The sequence below is a fragment of the Gigantopelta aegis genome, chromosome 4, assembly GCF_016097555.1.
Source record: "Gigantopelta aegis isolate Gae_Host chromosome 4, Gae_host_genome, whole genome shotgun sequence".
Taxonomy (NCBI): domain Eukaryota; kingdom Metazoa; phylum Mollusca; class Gastropoda; order Neomphalida; family Peltospiridae; genus Gigantopelta; species Gigantopelta aegis.
In genome coordinates this window covers 34,964,133-34,985,853 of record NC_054702.1, presented here as the reverse complement: position 1 = coordinate 34,985,853, position 21,721 = coordinate 34,964,133, and the positions used below count along the sequence as shown (strand labels likewise).

The 21,721-nt window shown below is 33.5% G+C and overlaps 1 protein-coding gene across 1 annotated transcript in view; it reads left to right on the top strand.

The window, feature by feature from the left end:
• Positions 1 to 11,989, top strand: part of LOC121370460 (nuclear export mediator factor Nemf-like) — a 42,114-nt gene extending 30,125 nt beyond the window's left edge. Inside the window, exons 26-34 of the mRNA XM_041495703.1 lie at positions 749 to 802; positions 1,539 to 1,616; positions 4,384 to 4,597; positions 5,800 to 5,855; positions 6,300 to 6,350; positions 7,675 to 7,778; positions 8,833 to 8,876; positions 9,074 to 9,153; positions 11,192 to 11,989. Coding sequence (XP_041351637.1) covers positions 749 to 802; positions 1,539 to 1,616; positions 4,384 to 4,597; positions 5,800 to 5,855; positions 6,300 to 6,350; positions 7,675 to 7,778; positions 8,833 to 8,876; positions 9,074 to 9,153; positions 11,192 to 11,266 — 756 coding nt within the window. The 3' untranslated portion in view covers positions 11,267 to 11,989. The remainder of the gene's footprint in view (positions 1 to 748; positions 803 to 1,538; positions 1,617 to 4,383; positions 4,598 to 5,799; positions 5,856 to 6,299; positions 6,351 to 7,674; positions 7,779 to 8,832; positions 8,877 to 9,073; positions 9,154 to 11,191) is intronic.
• The last annotated feature ends 9,732 nt before the right edge of the window (positions 11,990 to 21,721 follow it).

Sequence of the window (21,721 nt, the reverse complement as noted above, 5' to 3'; positions counted from 1 at the left end):
TATCAAAGGCTGTGGTATGTGCTGTCCTGTCTGGGATGGTGCATATAAAAGATCACTTGCTGCTAATCGAAAAGAGTAGCTCATAAAGTGGTAACAGCAGGTTTCGTCTCTCAATATTTGTGTGGTCCTTAACCATATGTCTGACGCCATATAACCATAAAAATGTGTTGAATGTGTCGCTAAATAAAACATTTCCTTCCTTCCTTCTACAATGTCAGCTAGTTGAGTTAAATAAGTAATAGCCATAGTTAAGCCAGAATATATTACCCTTATTAAACCACAGATCATTACCTTTTATGAAATTAATTATACTGACTTTGGTTTGTTTTTTATATGTTAAAGTTAAATATATTAGTTTAAAATGGTGGGGTTTTTTGTAAGGAATTTACACGTGTTGATAATATTATGTGGTGTTTGGTGGTCATATTTTGAATATTAGATTGGGCTGTGCCATTACTATTATTAAGTAATAAAATGAATATGTATATAATTCATGAATATTATTTATTAAATTTTTCTTATTCCAACCAGTGCACCACAACTGGTCAAAGGCCGTGCTATGTTCTTTCCTGTCTGTGGGAAGGAGCATATAAAAGATCCCTTGCTGCAATAGGAAAAATGTTGCGGGTTTCCTCTGATGCCTACGTGTCATAATTACAAAATGTTTGATATCCAGTAGCCGATGATTAAGTAATCAATGTGCTCCAGTGGCGTCATTAAACAAAACAAACTATTCATTTTGTTCTAGGAATCCGCCAAATCAGAAACTCCGACACAGCAGCCACCAAAACGAGGACAGAAGGTAAGACGACGCTTCAACAATTGCAGTTTAACATTAACTAAAAATATAGTTTGTTTAATTCATTAACCTGACCTCTCACCAGAAGTGTATTCCCTAGATTTATTGCTAGTTTATAGCCATTTGATTGACCAGTTCATGCATACGGGGGAGTGGTGCACTTGGTGAGAGATCAGGTTAAATATGCATGAAAAGAGAAAATGGTAGGTTTTCTTTCAATAATGTAACGAGATACTCACCTTTTTTCTGTTCCATAATTACTTTTTGCCTTTCTTTTGTTCCCATCAGTAGGCCCATTGGGCTATTTCTCGTTCCAGCCAGTGCACCACGACTGGTATACCAATGGTCATGGTATGTGCTGCCCTGTCTGTGGGATGGTGCATATAAAAGATCCCTTGCTGCTAATCGAAAAGAGTAACCCATGAAGTGGCGACAGTGGGTTTCCTCTCTCCATATCTGTGTGGTCCTTAACCATATGTTCGATGCCATATAACCATAAATAAAATGTGTAATTGCGTTGTTAAATAAATCATTTCCTTCCTTCCTTCCTTCCTTCTTTTGTTCCTTTTTTTTTTCATCTAAGAAAAATAACTACTGATAAGTAGTGATAACCCATAGTCCAGTGCATTAAATACCCCCTATAGTCCCATTTAATTACAATTGCAGCATAATTTATATTACTAGTATTTATGGTAAAAGTCATTTTAAATCCATGTTCATGGCTATTGTTTGAACATAGGGTAAACTGAAGAAAATAAAAGACAAGTATAAGGACCAGGATGAAGAGGAACGACAACTCCGAATGGAAATATTAGCAGTAAGTATTTGTTGAAATTCTCAATCTCTTTACTATTTGGAGATACGTTTTGTATGTGTGTTCAATAAAATAAATAAAATTAAGACATATAATTTCAAACTTGGTGAGCAGATGACATTCTTCATTACGGTGAGTATTGTTTTATTACATTTTTACCAGTGTTTTTACAAAATAGATATTAAAAATTAGCAGTTATTTTAGTAAAATAATAATAATGTGTTGACTCTCTCTGGATCCAATTTAAATTATTTTTAAACTGGAATTGACAAAAAAAAACTTAAAATGGAGGCTGGTACAAAGTATAGCAAAATTACAATTTTTGTACTCTGTAATGGACATCCAGCCAAGGAGACTGCTCTACCATAAAAAATAATTTTAAAAAGTAGTAAAATAAAAGGCATGCTCTATCACTTACTCCAGTCAAACCTGTCTAAACTGGATCATGCTGGTGACCTAATATTTATCCGATTTTGATGGGATCCAGTGTTTAGAAGGTTGCATTTTAGAATACAAAGTTATTTCCCTTGACATCAGATTCATAACTGAACGAACATGTTTGATAATTGCCGAATAATTGTGACTGGAACTAATAATAATGTTGCTGTATTCCAATTTTGTTATGTATATTTATTATTTATGAACTGACATTGAAACATAAATAAACAATAATTCCACATGCCTACCGCTAGCCTGTGGTGGCCGAGATATTTTCGATCGTTCATAGTAAAATTCAGCGTGTGTATCATCTGGTTTCTGTTGCAGAAAAGATTTTTTTTTTTTTTTTTGTATTTAGTGTATAAAATATAAATTAAGTCGTGTGTGTATATTTTACTCTAATTGTAGTTGTTAGTACTATTTTACTCTCAGTGTGTCAGTATTTCATTATCAAAGTGCATTGATCAAAAATCAAAGGTGGAAACCCCAATGTTTGAGTATCTGAGATTTGTGTGAAGCTGAAAATAATTTGTGCTGCACCAGACAGTACAATCGAAAACAATAGAGCATTAATCAGAGTATGACAAATATTTTGAAAAGTCACTAGCCACAGGGCTAGTGGGTTTGTGAAAACCACTAGCCCTCCAAGATAAAGCACTAGCCCAAATTCCTGATCAATTATAACTGGATTTTTATATAATTTTCGTAACATTACACATTTAATAGTATAACAGTAAAATAAAACAAACACTTAAATCATGTTGTAACTTTCAGTTTTTTGTCGTGTTGTACATTTGGTTTTTTGTCAAGTGTGATCCATCGTCATTGTTCCGTTTTCGGTTTTGCCCTCACCCCGGGGAAAAATAATTGAGCAAACTCATGGTTGATATCTAAACCCACTATCAAAATAATTAAAGTTAAATGAGGGTACGACAGTGTGACAAACGGTAATAGATGGTTCAATGTATTCAGTAGTGGGTTATACATTTAGTGCCCTTCTATTTATGTCACCAGGAACGGTGATGTCAATTGCTCAAATATAGGGCATTATCCTGTGTCAGACCGATATCAAAAGAATATAACGGCGACATCTAATCCGTTGTTAATTGATGAACCAAAAAGGTATTATCTTGTATCAGCAGCTGTGACGCATTATCCAAACCGCTACACGTGATAGGCCAAGCAGAGTCATTGCATGTGCGGTTACCATTAAAGTAAATTGTTTTCCTGATTGCCGATAACCACATGTCAGCGAAGTCTTAAATTAGAAAACAATAGGTAAATAAAATAAACACTGAAATTCAAAGCATGACTGCGGTTTACTTGATTGAGATTAACCTGTCGTCGCGATTGGTGATTTCCAAGTTCTTAACCTGAAGCATAATATGTGCGAGATTAACTACCACGTGACGTGTTATTAGACTTATTTCCTGTGCCAGAAACTTGAAAGGGAAAAGTAAACAATGCATGCTGTAACTGTGGTGATGTAGAGATAGCATGTTACTGCAGTTTGCAGACCTAGTTCAAGTGGATTATTATCATATACTGATTGTGTTGTTGATATTATTCGATGACGAACGTCACAATCAAATTTATTAAACGAAATTTCAGCCGAGAGAAAAAGAAAAAAAAAAAAAACAAAAATGATCTAGCAATAAGGACGGGGGGTGGAAACCACTAGGCCTGTGTGCTAGTGGTTTTGCATTTCTCACTAGCCCGAACTTAAAAACCACTAGCCACAGGCGTCAGGCTAGTGGATTTGTCGAACTCTGCATTAATTACACTGATATGTCTGCTAAGCTGAGCTGAGACCACAGAAATCAGTGACCCATGACATAACACTGGATGGTGGACAGCAGAAATTCCTGTCTGCATTGTTGTCTGGAAGTTGTGTTTTTCTTACGTTAACTCTTCAAGTGTTTACACTATGCCGGTTTGTTCAGGTTAATTAATTACGGATTGTACATTTCGGAGCAAAAAAATCAATCTGGTTTCCGAAATGGACAGGTTCTGGTTTTATCAAGTTTTTAAAACACAGTTTAAGTAATAGAAAATTTGGGACAATGAAATTTGGCCAGTTTTTAGAGAATTTTGGTATGTTCAGGTTCCGGTTTAAACAGGTTTCACTGTATTAATTAAATAATTTCAGACATTTTAACTGTTAACATAACCAGTTCAATTTGATCTTGATGATAGCTGATGAACTAACCACAATTGCTGAACATTATAAGCATATATTTGGCTGGTATATTAATTTTTTAAGGACTTTATAGTGACATTTGCACGCAATATTCTATGTTTCAACTTATTTGTTTTCAATTTGTTTCACTAGTCTGCTGGAGTAGAGAAAGAAGCTAAAAACAAAAAGGGCAAGAAGGGCAAAAACTTACAAAAGTTTGGACCAGGAAATAACAAACAGCCAGGTATGAAAGGAGATGACAAGGACAAGCAAGTCTCTGAGAAAGCTGAAGGAAATAAAAGTAAACAGACCGGTCCGGTGGAGTTGAGCAGTATCATTCAGCAGACGGTGGAGATATCTGTAGAAGGTATTACAGCAAATCTCAGTGATTAAAGTTAACAACTACAATAAATTACTCTCCTACCTTTAATTACAATTAGATTTCCAATAAATTTTGTCCGGACACAAAATGTGAAAAACCATTATAGTGACACAGATTCCATATACGAGATTGTAAAGATGTCACCGATGTCAACATCGCTGAGATTGCATAGGGCAAAATACATGCTTTTGCTTGTTTATGGAATACTCTTCAAGAGGGTTGGGTCGATATGACGTACTCTAACAACGTCATGTCATGCGCACTCACCATGCTGTCAGATTAATTACGTCACATACTTGAGAGGCTTCCGCCCCTTTTGAAGAGTATTGCTCAAAAAAGCAAAATGGTAGACGGTGAAAAATTGCATGTATTTTGCTCTGCAATCTCAGCAAAGTCGATATCGGTGACATTGTTACAGTCTCGTACATAGCAATCTGTGTCACTGTAATGTTTTTTTCATGATTTATGTTTCATTAAATAATAATGTCCAATATGTTTTAAAAGAAATATTATACATGTAGCGAGAACTCTGAATCCATGTGCATTATGTCATCAAAAATGTTTAACACAAATTTCTACCTTTTTTTTTTTTTTTTTTTCGATACTGCAATAACAATTGAAATACGAATACCAGTCAACAAAATACACTCAGTGTGTTCAATTGTCATTCTACTGTGTTCTAGCGTTCACAGAATCAAGATAGATAACTCCTGTGAATGTTGACAGCTGTGTTTACAAACATTAGTTTTGCGTCTCGACTGAAGTCAAGGATGGGACTGGGAGGGAAAGAGTTAAGAGGCATTCATTGCTGATCTTTTTATTGTAACATAAATAATGGTGCAAGTTTTGTCAATTTCAAACGTTTGAGCACAATTCTTGTGACTAAATGAATTAACTAAGAGATATCTGAATAAATAAATTAATTAATTTAATATTCTTGCAGTAAAAGCATTGCCTATATTTCTAATATTTGCAAACTGTTTTGCTTAAGAATAGATTGTTTGCATCAGTTTTGATTTTATAATAATTGAATTTTTTATTCACTTGCAAGTCGAGATGAATAATGGGTTACCTTTTAATAATATGGTAAATGTTATTATTTATTGAGTGTTTTCTAATATATTTTACTGCACATGGACAAAAGTCATAAATTTATTACTCTATATTAAAATCTTTTGGCTTTCCAGATGAAGAAAAAATTAACGTGACATCAAATGATACCAAGAAGACTGCTAAACCTGAAGTAAGTACCCACTTAGGTCAATTTTTAAAACAAATTATAATTTAATGTACTTAACCCCCTATCCCTCCCATTTTAGTGGTGGGTCATTGCTTTACTTTTAAAAATTAGTTTTTAAATATTGTAATGCAGACAAATAAAAAAGATGATTGTTGTGAGTTAAACAAAGAATATATTTAATAACATCAGCCAGATTATGATTACTTTAATGCAAGAAATTGAGACTAATGGGATATTATTGTGAAAAACACACCTGAATGTTGAGTATATATTGTCACATTTATAGATATAATAATCCAGTGAACAAAAACACCACATAAACTTGTAATGAACTGAACTGTCATTTACTGAAGTTGCTACAAATAGATTAAAATGCCTTAAAAACATGTCACTCTGCTGTATTTCTGTGTAATCGGTTGTTTCAAAGTTAACTCTTTCTTATTGCAGGCAGTTGACTCGGATGATGAGAAAACTGAGGGTAACGCACCTCAGACAGATGTAAGTAGCTTGTTAAACATTGAGTACAAATGACCAGTTGTTATCATTATAATATTTATAGTTGCTCAGTATATGTATATATATATATATATATATTTTATTTGTTTATTATATCCCAATAATGTACCTATAAAAAAGTTCAAACCACCAATAAAAAATTTAAATAATTGGGTCAAAGGGAATTCCCATTGTGTTTTTCAGTATAATGTTTTATATTTCAAACTTTTTATAGGCTTTATTATCTAAATGTATTTTATGTGAATTTATTACCACAGCGGGCATTCGTAACTGGCAGGGGTGGGAATTCTCCTCGGATCAGCTGTTTTCCTCTCATGGAACATTGCGTTTACTCACATTTTAATCGTCCTTTCCTCCAAAATGTGTCAGATGGTACAGATTTTAACCTAGGATTTTAAGAATTTCCGGGACCTCTCTAGATTTTCTCTCTTTTACAGTTCACCAATTCCCACCTCTGAACTGGGGAGATAAAAATCATAATCTCTGACAAATTATCATGCTTTTGTGTAACATAATATATTTTATTCGACGATTTCGTTCTTACAAACCAATGACCTTGTTGTTACTAAATATGACGCCATCACGATTTATCACACCCACAAAATGACATTAGGTAGTTTAAAGAGTTTGTATTTATTTTTCTCAGTTTTATTGTTAATTTGTTTTTTATAATAAAATGTTATTTTAATACATTTCATAAGATACAGTTGAATCCCGTTGGCTCGAACCCCGTCAGTGCTCAAGAAAGTGTTTGACCCATCGGGTAGTTCGACCTAACCATTCGGTTTACATATATTAAGTGCACCTTGGAACTTCATTTTTGGTTCAAGTGTTGTGGTGTATTCGCCCCTACCAAGTTCGACCCAACAAGATTCTACTGTAGATTTTTTGAACAGAATAAATAGAACTTTACAAAGCTCAGAACAATGCATAAAGTGGTTTACATTGTTTCTAATGCATGTACATATATGGATATCAAAAATAAAAGGGTGGGGGTTTTTTTTGGGGGGGGGGGGGGGGGAGCTGAGGTGATACAAATAATAACAAACTAGGTAAGTTATTATCTAATATACTAGTACCCTCATAGAATAATTTTCATTGGTCACTCACTAAGCTCGTGACAGCTGAAAAATTACTATTGTAATGGCTACAAATCAGGATAGTAATATATATTTGTTGCATTTAGTGTCCACTTCGTAATCTCATTTTGTTTATGAGATTGTATCCACATTTTATTTGTTGCTTTAGTTTTTCCATTAATTTCCTCAGATAACATGTTATTATGATTTTAACATTTCTTTTGTAGGACACTCAAATGTTGGATTCTTTGACTGGCTGTCCTTTTGTTGATGATGAACTACTTTATGCCATTCCCATGTGTGCACCTTACAGCTGTTTAATTAATTTCAAGTAAGCAGAGTAGCAGCATTGGTCTCGATGTTGGGGGGGTGGGGGGGGCGGGGGCAGGATCTAGCTCCATCAGTAGAGCACTCACCTGAGTTGCTTTGGTCGTAGGATTGAATCCTCTTAATGGACCCATTCTCTGATTAGGTTTTCTCACGTCCCAACTAGTGTCCCATGACTAGTGTATTAAAGGCTATGGTATGTGCTGTTCTGTCTATGAGAAAATGCATATACAGTGAAACCTCTCAAAACTGGACCCTCTGTAAACCGGAATTCTTTCAAAACCGGAAGTTTTTCACAGTCTCTTTATAAATATGAGTACAAAAGATAACTTCTATAACCGGATACCCCTCAAAACCGGACATTTTATTTGGTGCCAAGGATGTTTGGTTTAGGGGAGTTTCACTGTATAATAAAAGATCCTGTACTGCTAATGGAAAAATGTAGCGGGTTTCGTTTAAAACTCTGTAATAATTTTTAAATGTTTAACATTATATAGCCAATGATTAACAAATTGGTGTGCTCTAGTGGTGTCATTGAAGAAAACAAACTTTGGTCTAGGCTTCACAGGGCATGTCATTAATTATCTTGTGATTTTTTCTTGTCTTCATGAAAATCTGATTTATATAAAATGATAATATGGCTGGGATTTTGGGACCAGTCTATAAAATTTGGGGGTGATGGGCACTAAGGTTAGAGGTAAAGTTAAACATTAAATTTCCCTCATAGTTCACAGAAATTACAAATTGAGGAACTAACTACTACTTTCTCGAATTTAGATTAAGATGTCCAGTGCATGATGAAACCATAGCAAATTATTTTCAACTTCAGTAAATATTTGGCGTGGTTGATCAAGACCTATTCACAAAATTAAAAATACCCTGTGCAGCTAATTGAAAATGGTAGCCTATGGGGCATTTGCCTTGGTTTGAAATATGCTGGGATGTCTGTAAAAAGGATACCTATGAACCATAGGAGATAAATGTAGTTGCTTAACACCAGGAACTAAACTACATGTATTCAGATAAAATATTTAATACTTTTCTAATTCCTTTTTAAGGTATAAAGTGAAGCTTCTCCCAGGAAACACTAAGAGGGGAAAAGGTTAGTAGGGTTTTCTTTTTGTTTATTTTGTTTTTGAATTGATTGTCTTAATCTATTTACTGCATATTGACTTATTGTTTAAATATTTAATTGGTTATTATTTTGTTTGATTACGTTTAATTGATGCTACACTGTAGACAAATAGTTGACTCTTTTGGTGGTTTTATTTGCATTTGTGGTAATTTTTCTTTTAACAGCTGCCAAAACTGCCATAAATATGTTTCTGCATGAGAAAAGTGCCACATCCAGGGAAAAGGATTTGTTGAGAATAATGAAGGTAAAACAGTAATATTTCGACTTTATACGACTTCCAAAACTGAGGAAAGTAACTTTATAGGACTTCCAAAACTGGGAAAAGTAGTTTTCCCCTTTTAAATAATTTTGATATACCGTATATCGCTGTGTATTAGCCGACTCCATGCATTAGCCGACCCCCTAGTTTCACCCTCCAAATCGGCTTTAAAATTATCGACCTTGTATATAAGCCGACCCCCCTATATAAAACTAACCAAGTCAGATGTCTGTGTGGTCTCTACAAAATGACAAAGTACATCTGCTTTCAAACGTCATTTGTCACAGCAAACTTATCCGGAAGCAGTAGCCGATTTCTATTTATAGAAACGGTGTCCGGTTAATTTATTTCTCGTAAAATATAAGTACCAAGATAGCGAAATATACCTAAACATTCTTGATTGCAGCCACACGTTAAAAACACAGTGACTGTTTGCATTGTTGATTGTGCTAATCGGTCTTTTCATTACTAGTCGGCTATACCCTACCATACCCAACCACCCGTGTCGATTAATCCCAAGCCGACAAACAAAACAAATGAAGCTGGAACAATTAACGTGTTCACCGGTTTAGTAAGCAGTTTTGTAATGACACGTGACCTGCGAAGTTTTTTTCCGAAATTGTTTTGATCGGTCACCATTTATTGTTGTTTAAACAGATAAATATTACTAAATAACTTTTAAACACCAACATTTATTAAAGATGAACATATATATACAATTTTAATATCTTTTATTTGTAATAGCTTGTGTTAAAATGCAATATTAAACCTTTATGAAAGTGGAAATGCAGAGCACAATAATGACAATAGATCGAGTCGAGCCGTGACGTCACTATTCTAACTTTACATTTCCAATAAAATGTTGACTCCTTAGATAAGCCGACCCCAGCCTTTGACTTGATAAATTTTGTATCAAAAAGTCGGCTAATACACAGCGATATACGGTAATAAAAAATTCTCTAAGAATGCATGTTTAGTTATCATTAGGATATAAATTATGGCATTTACAGTCAAACGTCGATAACTCAGACTTGAAGGGGATGACGAAATAGTTTGAGTTTCAGGGAATTTGAGTTTTTGAAATTTGTGTAGTACAACCGAAACTGCTTTGGAGATGGATGATTTCGTTTGATATTGAAAGAAATGTGTGGTGCACTGCCCCATTTCGCATTGAAAGGTGATTTAATATATTATAAATTGCAGTTCACCCCAACTCTAGTTGGTGGCATCTACCAGCCCCTATTGCTCATTCCTTTTATGTATATTTTAAATGGAAGTAACAACAAAAAAGAACTTACTTGAAAATTAGTGGAACGTAACTTACAAATTAAAATACTGAATTCCAAACAGCACCAAGTATATAATTATATAGTTTTATATATATATGTAAACCATTCTTCTTCAGCGTTCGATTGGTTGTATTATATCCTTTGTCCCATGAGAGTCGCAAAAAGGGCTGTCAGGCGTAGATCTTTTACAGAGCCCCACATCTTGGCATCCATCGTAGTAGCCTACTCACAAATCAGATTTGTTGCCTCTCTCTGTTATAGAGTGGACGGGACTGCAGGAAGTGTTGTGGTGTTTGGTCATCTTTTCCACAGTCACAGAGAGCCCAGGGCTGAATACCATTCAACGTTCAAATTAGTGTTACATGATCGACTCGTTTGAGAGCAAAATTAAACAGCTGTAATACTGTTCTTTGCCTGTTATTACTTGTTTGTATAGCAATTGACCGGGACCGTCGCTTTAGTTTGAAAGATTGAAGTTTCCAAGAGATTGAAGTTTGAGTTATCAAAGTTTGACTATATGTGTATATCACAATAATAGTAATGATATATGAACATAGCTTAGTGTGCAATTGTTAGCATTTGGTATAGTAACTAAATGTAATAATTACTTTCCTACATATTCATGAGATAGAATACTTATTGTTCCATGTTACTGGATTTGCAGGATTTATATTTAATTATGTTTTAATCCATTAAAAAAGAAATATATATTAATTATTATTATTTGTTTGCAGGATGTTGATGTATCGAGAAATATTCCAGGCAAAGTAAAACTGGCAGCTCCTAATCTCCGCAAGGCTAAGAAATGACAACTTCTATTGTGATACATTCTTTATTTTATTGGTGCTACAAATATATCTTTATATATGCTATTATTATGGTAGGATGGAAATACCATAATAATTCTAACTATAATTGTTGAATATAATTCTGGGACAAAATTATGAATGCAATGTTGAAAGATTTGTAAATAATCAGGATGTTAGTATGGTGTCTTTGATGTTCATAAATATATATAATTATCTACAGTGAAACCTCCCAAAATCGGACCCTCTGTAAATTAGAATTCCCTCAAAACCTGACATTTTTCACGGCTGCTTTTAAATATCAGTACAGAAGGGAATCTCTCTAAACCCGATAACTCTTAAAACCGGACCTTTTACTTGGTCTTGGTGGTTTCACTGTATATGTACTATGTGATATTTTAATGGGTCAGTGGGTTTGTATATGTATGTTTTAGTAGTAAAATTATTTTCTATATTGCACACTCAGATTTGTATTCAAGTAATAAAGTACCTTTACATTTTTGTGTGGGACAGACTTTTTGATGCTCTTTAGATTGTTTATTTATTTGTTGTTTTGTATAGCATATATACATTCATGTCATAATTTTAATTAAAGTTCTCAGAAAACAGATTGATGACTGTTGTTGAGTATTATTCATACATTTTTGGTGAGACATTAAAAGTGTAAAATAAAAAAGTGTTAACAAGCTGTTGAATAGAAGCAACAAATAAAGATATTAAACAATACAATTGTAGTCTTCTTTTTTTTTTAATTTTGATAGTTATGAGATGTATGAGCTTCAGTAGTGGTGATTTGTAAGATTTATACCTACTTGGCTGAAAATATTGTCCTTTAACAACTATTATACAGTTTTGCCTTGATTTTTTTTTGGGATAACAAGTAGGTAATTTCTTTGTTCCACTTACCAGTGATATGATATACACTGAAATATCTATAAATTATGGTGTCCATTTACATAGCTGATGTTTTGAAACATTCTTCGTAACTTACGAATTATTAATAGCATTGTTTTTTGTTTTTATGCCCAGAGTAGTCAGGATTTGTTGTGTTTACCAGTCTTGGTGCACTGGCTGGAACAAGAAATAGCTCAATGGGCCCATCGACAGGGATTGATCCTAGACTGACCGCACATTAGAGGCCACTTGAGCTATGTAATTGTGAGCTTGAAATTTTTTTAGAGAATGAAAGAAGAACCTGGCTGCTGCTGTTGTATCGTTGCGTGAGAGCCAGAAGGACGTAATTGCATCAAAATTCATTTTTAAAATACCGAGATAATGAAGGAAAACTGTTTTTCTTGATCAGTAGTTAAGATGTCGAATTTGTTTTAATGATGATGAAACCTGAACATATTTACGATTTCTTTGTATATTTGCGGTATTTATAGCATATTAGGTGTTTTAGTTATTTGCTTAAATAGTTGTAGTTATGACAATTATTCATGATTAAATTAAATGCGTCATTTACGACCAACAGTATCAAGTAAATTTAAATATTTATTCTGAAAGAACCATCACTTCTAAAACATTTCAGTTTTGCAAATCACATATTTATTTTTTAAAAGGAGAAAGCTTGTAAATAAAAAATATTTAAAAACAAACATTCAAAAAGGAATATAAGTAGAAGTATGTATTAATAAAATCACCGCTTAAACTAAATATTACGTGAAAAAAGTTATTTTACTTTTGTTAATAATAATACGATAAAAAAAATCACCAATTGAACAAAATAGTAATGTGAAAAAAACACCCGTGAAATCCTTGTTTTCTTTAACCCACCCCTGATTTTGTGTGACCTTATCTGGTGCAGGATTTCTCAAATATTTTTGCCGAATTGTTTTTTTAAGTTTAACTTTTTGACAAAATGAATTACTCTTATCATTACTGTATGATGTTCTTAACCCTAACCTTAAACTTAACACATTTTCTTTCTGAGGGAAGACACCCCCCCCACCCCCCATATCTCTGTTGATTGGTTGCATTCAATTCCATAGAGCCATACCCAAAAGTTTCTATCTGGCAGAAACACTGGTGGTAGTGCTCCATGTTTGTTTGATGATGGTGCATTATAATCGGACAACTCGTCCATACAAAACCTCTTTTTCTAGGCAAGTATTTGTTCTTGACGAGTGATCAGAAAAGCTGATGTCATGTTGTGTGCAGTGTTCTGTTTGTGATCTTTGCGCCATGTTCTTTGTGTTCTGTTGTGTGTCCAATGATCTCTCCAGGTTCTATTGTGTGTTCAGTGATCTCTCCAGGTTCTGTTGTGTGTTGGTGATCTCTCCAGGTTCTACTGTGTTCAATAATCTCTTCAGGTTCTACTGTGTTCAGAGATCTCTCCAGGTTATGTATGATGTGTGTTCAGTGATGTCTACAGACTATGTTATGTGCAGTGTTCTCTCCGTGTTTTGTTGAGTGTTAAGTGATCAATCCTCCAGTTTCTATTGCGTGTGCTAAATTATTTTCTGCGTCTGTTGTGAGTGATATGTCATGTTCAAGTTCTCTTGTGTGTGCTATGTCATGTTCAGGTTCTGTCGCAAGTGACTGGATAAAGGCCGTGGTATGTGCTGTTCTGTCTGGGGAAGTGCATATAAAAGCTACCTTGCTGCATTAAGAAAAATGTAGTGGGTTTCCTCTGATGACTATGAGTCATAATTACAAACATTTTGACATCCAATAGCCGATGATTAATTAATCAATGTGCTCTAGTGGTGTTGTTAAACAAAACAAACAAATAAACTGTCACAAGTGCTATGTCACGTTGATTTTCTATGGTGATTATTTTCTCATGTTCAGCTTTTTGCTATGTTATGTTCAGGTCTTGTTATTGATGTGCCAAGTTCTGTTGTGTATGCTATATATCATATTCAGGTCCTGTTGTGTGACTATGTTGTTCATGTCCTGTTGTGTGTGCTATGTCATGTTCAGCTTCTGTTGTGTGTGCTATATTGTGCTAATGTTTTGGTGTGTGTACTGTGTCATGTTCACGTTCAAAATTCTGTTGCTTTGCTTAGCTTAGTAACTGGTTTAACGTGTCCATAGTCCATATATCACTAGGGTTTTGAACACTCCTATCCAGAGTTCGGCCTCAGATAGGATCGGGGGTCTCACTCAGGACAGGGATGTTCTGTTGCAAATATTTGTTAACTGTAAAGTTATTTAAAGTTCATAGATCTTGCTATCGTTTATGTTGAGGCCACATTCACTTTATTCGCCTTTTAACCTTACACTGATTACACTGTCTTTTGTTACTGCATAACTTACAATGACATTTTTATGTGCAGTATTGTTAACCCATAATGCCTACATTAGGGCAATCTGTAGATCTTCAAAGGCAGCTAAAAGGTGGAACTTGATCACTGTAACATATACCGTAATTAAATACATGTACATCCAAAATCAGTGATTATGTTTGCACTTTGGTCGTATATGCCACATACAACATTATTATGAATTAAAATTGTATCTACCGATACAAATTACATGTTGGAAACTTTACTTAAATTAAAAACATTTCAAAATAAATATTTGTTTTTCAAGAAAATTCACCAAAACATGTATATTATTATAATTATGGTGCACATAATATAGCAGACCATACAAAGATTAATGTTACTGCAATTCCTATTTATATATACAGACACCATTCTTGTCTGTTGCCAAATGGTTAGTTGCATGCAGTACCAAATGTTTTTCTTAAATAGACCGGGCTCTCACAACGACAAAAGTCATATTTTTAGGATTCAAGCACATAAAAATATTGACATAATGTATGCTCTATTGTACTTCGCATTTATAATTTATATCATAGACCGATAACAAAGAATACATATGTGTCGTGTTTGGCACATACAACCTATGTCAGACATAATTATATAACGAACTGTATTTAAAGGGACATTCCTGAGTTTGCTGCATTGTAAAATATCTCCGACTAATAAAATATTTCTATGATTAAACTTACATGATAAATATATTTTCTTGTTTAGAATATCAGTGTCTGTATATTCAATGTGTTTCTGGTCGTCTTAATATTTGTAAGAAGCTCCAACTGGATTTTGTCTTCAAAATAATTTCGTATACATTTTAGGAAATAAAATGAAATTTAAACTAGTACAAATATTAGAACGATCAGAAACACATTTAATATATAGCCACTAATATTTTATGCAGAGAAATATATTTAATATGTAATTACAATCGTTAAAAAGTCTCTGTTAGTCGATCACATCTTAAAAATTGCAGCAAACTCCCTTTAAAAAGGGTGTATCTACCACACATGACCAGTTGTGTTCACATAATGGACAGCAAGCAAATCCGAGGAAAGTCGTATGTGTCAGTTACGTCTATTTTCGTGCAAATTGATATCTGTGATTCACTTACGACCATTTAAATCCTTTTGTATAAGCGATACAATTAGGGACACAGCTACGATTTTTTGTGACAATATGTAGGCCTAATCAGGGATGGCGATTCCGAACATGCAAAAAAGACGTTTTAGGTCGTATATGCCACTTACGACCTTTTAGCTCTCACGCGACGATATGATTATTCATTGGCTACTAAAGTACTGTCGGAAATAGAATTTAAAAAATTTTTGTCGATTATTTCTTTCATATTAAACTGACAAGTAAATAGTTTGTAAATACCCATTCAATGATACTTTACCTAATTTAGCATTTACTTGTTTGCGCTCTCATTGATGTACAAAGTAGTGTTTACTCTTGAAATTAAACTAAAGATGTCAGTAAACAGGTGATTTGTGACCTTTATTGAAACAGACTATAACACATGTTGATTGATATGTGTCAATTTCATTTACCCTTAAACAAACTTTTAATTTAAAACTGCAAGTTAACTGATTAGTTTGAATTGCAGCATAAATTATTAATTATGACAAGCATATTTATTGAATATAAATTCAATATAAGTACATTAGAAATTTACACAATCTTACAACAATTTAAAGGTGCTATATAATGCGAGCTGTGATAAAGATTCTTCAATAAAAATGTATTTTCTAACAGTAGATAAAATTATTTCCTATAATCATTTATTGGCATATTGTAAAAGGTGTCTTCTTTAAATCTTAAATAAAAATTTAATTTAAAAAAAAAGAAAAAAGATTTGCAATAGCTGTCATTGGGCAACATTGAGATAGCACCTTTAATACAGGTATAATGGATCACTCATAATGGCTCTTGACAGTTTTGCTCAAAAGTTACTTATAAATGACTACAAATATTTTGTTTTGGAGAGGGATAGGGGCAAACTATCATTAGAAACAGGCCCTCACATATTGTAACAGCAATGAATTGACAAATGTTGACCAAAATTAGTTATAGTCTGTTCCAGTAAAGTGCACAAAACACCTGTTTACTGACATTTTTGTTTTAATTTCAAGAGTAAACACCACCTTGAACATCAATGAGCGCCCAAACAAGTAAATGCTAAATTAGGTAGACTATCATTAAATAGATATGTACAAAATATTTACTTGTCAGTTTACTATGTAAGAAATAATCCACGAAAATAATTTTTATTCTATTTCCGACAGTACTATAGTACTAAACTGATGCATGCATCTCAGATGCATCTTCAGGAGCCTTATGGGGGTTTGGGAGGGGGGGAGGGTATTACCTAAATACGTGTAGACTAGACATAGAAACTTCCTATACACTGTCAAACTGAATTTGAAAATCTCCAATTAGATGCTCGTCGTACAATTTGTGGTGCTGTTAGAGGAACATCTCACCAATTGTTATATTATAGAGAAACCAGTTTCATACCTTTACTAGAAAGGAGGAAGCGACACAAACTCTGTATGATGTATAAACTTTCAAATAACGTTACCAACTTGTTTAACGTTACGACTACCTCACTCTGCTGCAGAATGTAATGAATACTACATGCGTAATGCAGAGAACCTACAAACATATTTTTGTCAAACAAAATTGTTTTCGAACTCCTTCTTTCCTTCTGCAGTAAAATTATGGAACAATCTTTTGCCTGATATTAGAAATTCTTCTTCGTTAAAATTGTTTAAAATACAAATGAACAAACACGACCCTGCTGTTCCATCTTATTTTTATGAAGGTGATAGATGGCAACAGATTCTACATAGCCGACAACGTTTGGGTACCAGTGATTTGAATGGTCACAATTTGTACATGTGACAGATTAGACAGTGGGCCCACTATAACACCCCCCACCCCCATAGGGATTTTTAAAGATAAGTATATCTTTGAAGCCTATCCATAGACATATTCAAATCAGCTTGTCTGCAGGCAATCTGTTGGTGGGTGTGCCTGTAGGGCATGTTTGAGTGTAGGCACCCTATTTATTTTTAACGGGGCAAATTTCTGATCACGGTGAATGTTCCACATAATTTTCAAAAATATTTGAAAATAATTCTGGACTACATCACTGCTTTTACTTTAAAGCTGGGTTACTGTTGAATGTATTCCACCAAAAAATAATACATTTTCGCATCTGACTAAGCATAGTGAGTCAATGAATTTGAAATGTCCTGAGTATTACAAACATAGTATATGAAAAAACTGCATGGCAATGTTGAAGTTAACATGCATATTTTGAACAGGTTTAAGACCAAATTATGAATGCTATTCATGCTAAATTACATGTTCATAACAACAAACCACAAAGCAATGCAATATATGTGGTATGGATATAGTACCGGGGGTATACTCACCAGCAAAAGTTACACAGTTCCTGATATACGTAATTCTCTATGTACATGTGTATATATACATACCATACCTAAAACATTCTGATCCTTTTATTACTGTATTGTATTTAATAACTGAAGGCAGCTTTGCTTAAATATGGTGCAGTACTAGCTGTCTAAACCATTTACATGGATATTTTGAATATTTTTATATTACACACAAGTCTTACAAACATAAAAGTGAATTTACATACCATTATAGGCAAGTCTGCATTACATATAAAATGTATCTATCCCACAACAGTTCATCTTACAATAGCTTTTTTTTTTTTTGCTTTTTGTAACATTTTAGAATTGCAGTTCTATTTATATTATGCTTAACTTATGTTTTGGTGTATATAATTGATATCTACATAGAATATTGTCAGGCAAATATCTAGCACTATAAAAATCTAACTTTCATTCCCAATTCTCAATAATTTTATGTGACCCAAATATGATATATGTGAAGTTTACAATTTTTTATTTCTACATCCTTCCTTTTATTCTATAAAGTAGATGTTAATAACAATTACAAAACAATATAATATGAGGTATGAATAATTATATACTTCTAAAAATAAGTTATTAGTAAGCAATGCCAGAAATGTATTAAATTTTATGTATACACATAATTAGGATTGCCTGAAGCTTTTATTATTAAAAACAACAAATTGACCTGGCTTTTTTTTATAACATATTGAGGCTTCATTATTCAAATATGGTTAAGTATATGGAGTTTATATACTATGTTCACAAATTTCTGAAGATGTCCCTCTGTTCTTAGTACCAGCCAATTATAAGTACCTTTCCTCGGCATGTGTGTTAAAACATTTATAATTCATCTATCTCACAGAAGCTTGTACTATTTTTAAAACATATTTGTATTTAAATTGTGCTTAATTTATGCTTAGGTTTATATAATTGACATCATATATAGTTATCAGGCATATCTAGCACTTGACTTTCTATTATGTTCACAATATCTGTAATTTCTTATTTTTCCTCTGGGCCTTTGGTCTTGTTCCTCCATCAATATGTCAACAGCTCTTGCATTATCAGATCACAAACCATCCAATTCAGCTTCAGTATTTCTTTGGACATTTCTCAGCCATTTCTATGTGGTTGAGGAATACCCTTGACTTTGTGATATGACTAATATCATATGAGACCATGGCAATTTGCTCTATTGGTACAGCATATTTTCAGGGAATATCTACTGGATGGAAGGTTTGTAATCCACAGTAGCATAATAACAGCATTCGTGGTTTGGCACCAAATTTCTCATGTGAAAGGGGTTCTTCCAAGCCACACTTGATCTAAGGAATCCCTACAAAGGTCTTAAGAAACTGGAAGACTTTTTAAATGAAAAAAAGAAAACTCTGCCCTCAGCTTCTTGGGAAGAGGGTTCTATTTGTTTCGAAACGCAAACCATGTCTGGGGGTGTTGTAAAGTACACAAGAAGATGCACAAACAAAGATTATACTTCAGTGTCTGTACATTGCTGCCAGTTCACCATCCCAGATACGAAAATTTGTATACACTCAACTTGGCAACAAGAGGCATCTTATAGATGTGCACAGCATCATTAAGGATGCAGGGAAGATACCAACTAGCAATTCCAGCTGTGCTTGCCATTACTGGCTATGATACCAACAGTGCTTTTATACAGAATGGAAAACTGGAGGTTTTGAATATTCTCAAGCAACACCAAGACTTCCTTGAAATGTTGTTAGCTCATGGAAGTTCAGCAAAAATTTATGTTCATATATTTAAGACGCAGATCATTTCATATACCTTCTCTATGGGAGTGCAGGTGGGAATAACATACAAAAACATCATGACTTGAGAAATATCTGGAAATGTTTGTTGCCAAACCAAGGATGATAATATTGAACTACAGTAGAGTATAAATCAGCCTTCTCCATTCTACATGTATGTATTCACTGAGAATGCTCTGAGAATGCACATAAAGAGAACAAATTGCCAAGTTGTCATTTGGTATCAGTCATGCCAGGCAGTCCAGGCTATTCCCCAACCAAATGGTCATATGGCTGAGAAATTTTAGAAGGAACACTAGAGATGAAATAGTGATATTATACTATGAGCATTGATGGACATACTGATGGAGGAACCAGAGCAGAGTCTGGAGAAGGAGAATACCAGACATTGTGAACATGACAGACATATTTTAATTGCATGAAAATGCAAAGGAATATGAAAGAAAGTCAAAACTTTCCTAGACAATATTTGATGTAGAAACTAATTATATACACCTGAGCATAAATTAAGCACAATGTAAATATAAAGGCAAATCTAAAAACATTACAAACACAGACTAGTATAAGATGAACTTCTGTGAGATAGATGACTTATACATGTAATACAAAAGAAATTATGGTAGGTACACAAAATTGATTCTTTAAATTTTTAACACTGGTGTTTAGTAAAGAGGGACATATTCATAATATTGATGCACATACATGTATACTCAACAGAATTAATTAAGGGCTAGTAAACTTTCTTATATTATAATACAATTCTTTGTTACTGTCATATTATTTTAGCATGTTTTGGTCATATATATGGCTTCTATACATTGTTTCAGTAAACTTTTACTGGTTATACACGCAAAAAAACACTGGGTATTTCACATACTTATAAAAAATATTGAAATGAGCATTAGGCAAGTATTTGTTACACATTTGTTCAGAATGTTTTTTGTGATTGTGTTCCCTCAAAATTGTTATTTAAGTCATTAAGTTTAAGAACATGCCACAATGCTGACAACGTTCAATGGAAGAAGTTGTATTTTCCCCCATATTTAAAGGAAAATGCTAAAATATCTATTGGACCTTAATTAATTTTGTTGAGTATAGTATAGGCAGATATACCGAACCATATTTGAATAATGCTGTCTCAATATATTAAATACAGTGCAATTTTTCATAGTAAAAGGTTCAAGCAGCCCAAAATATGTGTAAATATAGAAAATAATGCATTTCAGGCATTGCTTAACTTTTTTTTGTTTTTGCCCAATATATGCTGCAGCTCACATAGCCCGAGTACTCAGACTGTAAGGTAGCTAGACGGACATTTGGACATAAATACGCTCTCATTAATGTAATGAGAGCGTATTTATTAATGTAATGAGAGCGTATTTATTTCCAAATGTCCGTCTAGCTCTCTTACAGTCAGAGTACTCGGGCTACAGCTCACAATACCCATTTACTGAACTATTATAATCTCAAGTGTCATACGTTGCTATTTGAAGATTAAAATTTAAGTGTCCAAAATAATATCTCTATATTTAAATCTGTTCAGAATGTTCTTATTAATAGTAGGCCTAAGCGTTTCGAGATCAATTAACCATTTAACCATTCTTTTTTCTATTTATTCTTTGTTTCTTCTACACACTCCTCTCTTCTATTCCCCCAACTATCCGTGTTATGTTTATTGTAATATTGTTCTAGCCATCTTGATGTATAACATATATATTTGTTAAATGTAGGGAGAGGCCTTAATTATTAATATAGGCACTTGCCTGTTGGCCAATCCCAAATTTGATTTGCTAATTAATATTGTTTAAACCAAACTGAATTTGAACTAGTCCGGAGGGACGTAGAAAGTGTGGTTAAGTGCCCCGTGAACTAACTTTGGACTAATGGGCTACCACTCGATGCAAATAGGCCTACATTTTCTTTTTGAAATACCTGACCCGTAGGATTGAAAAT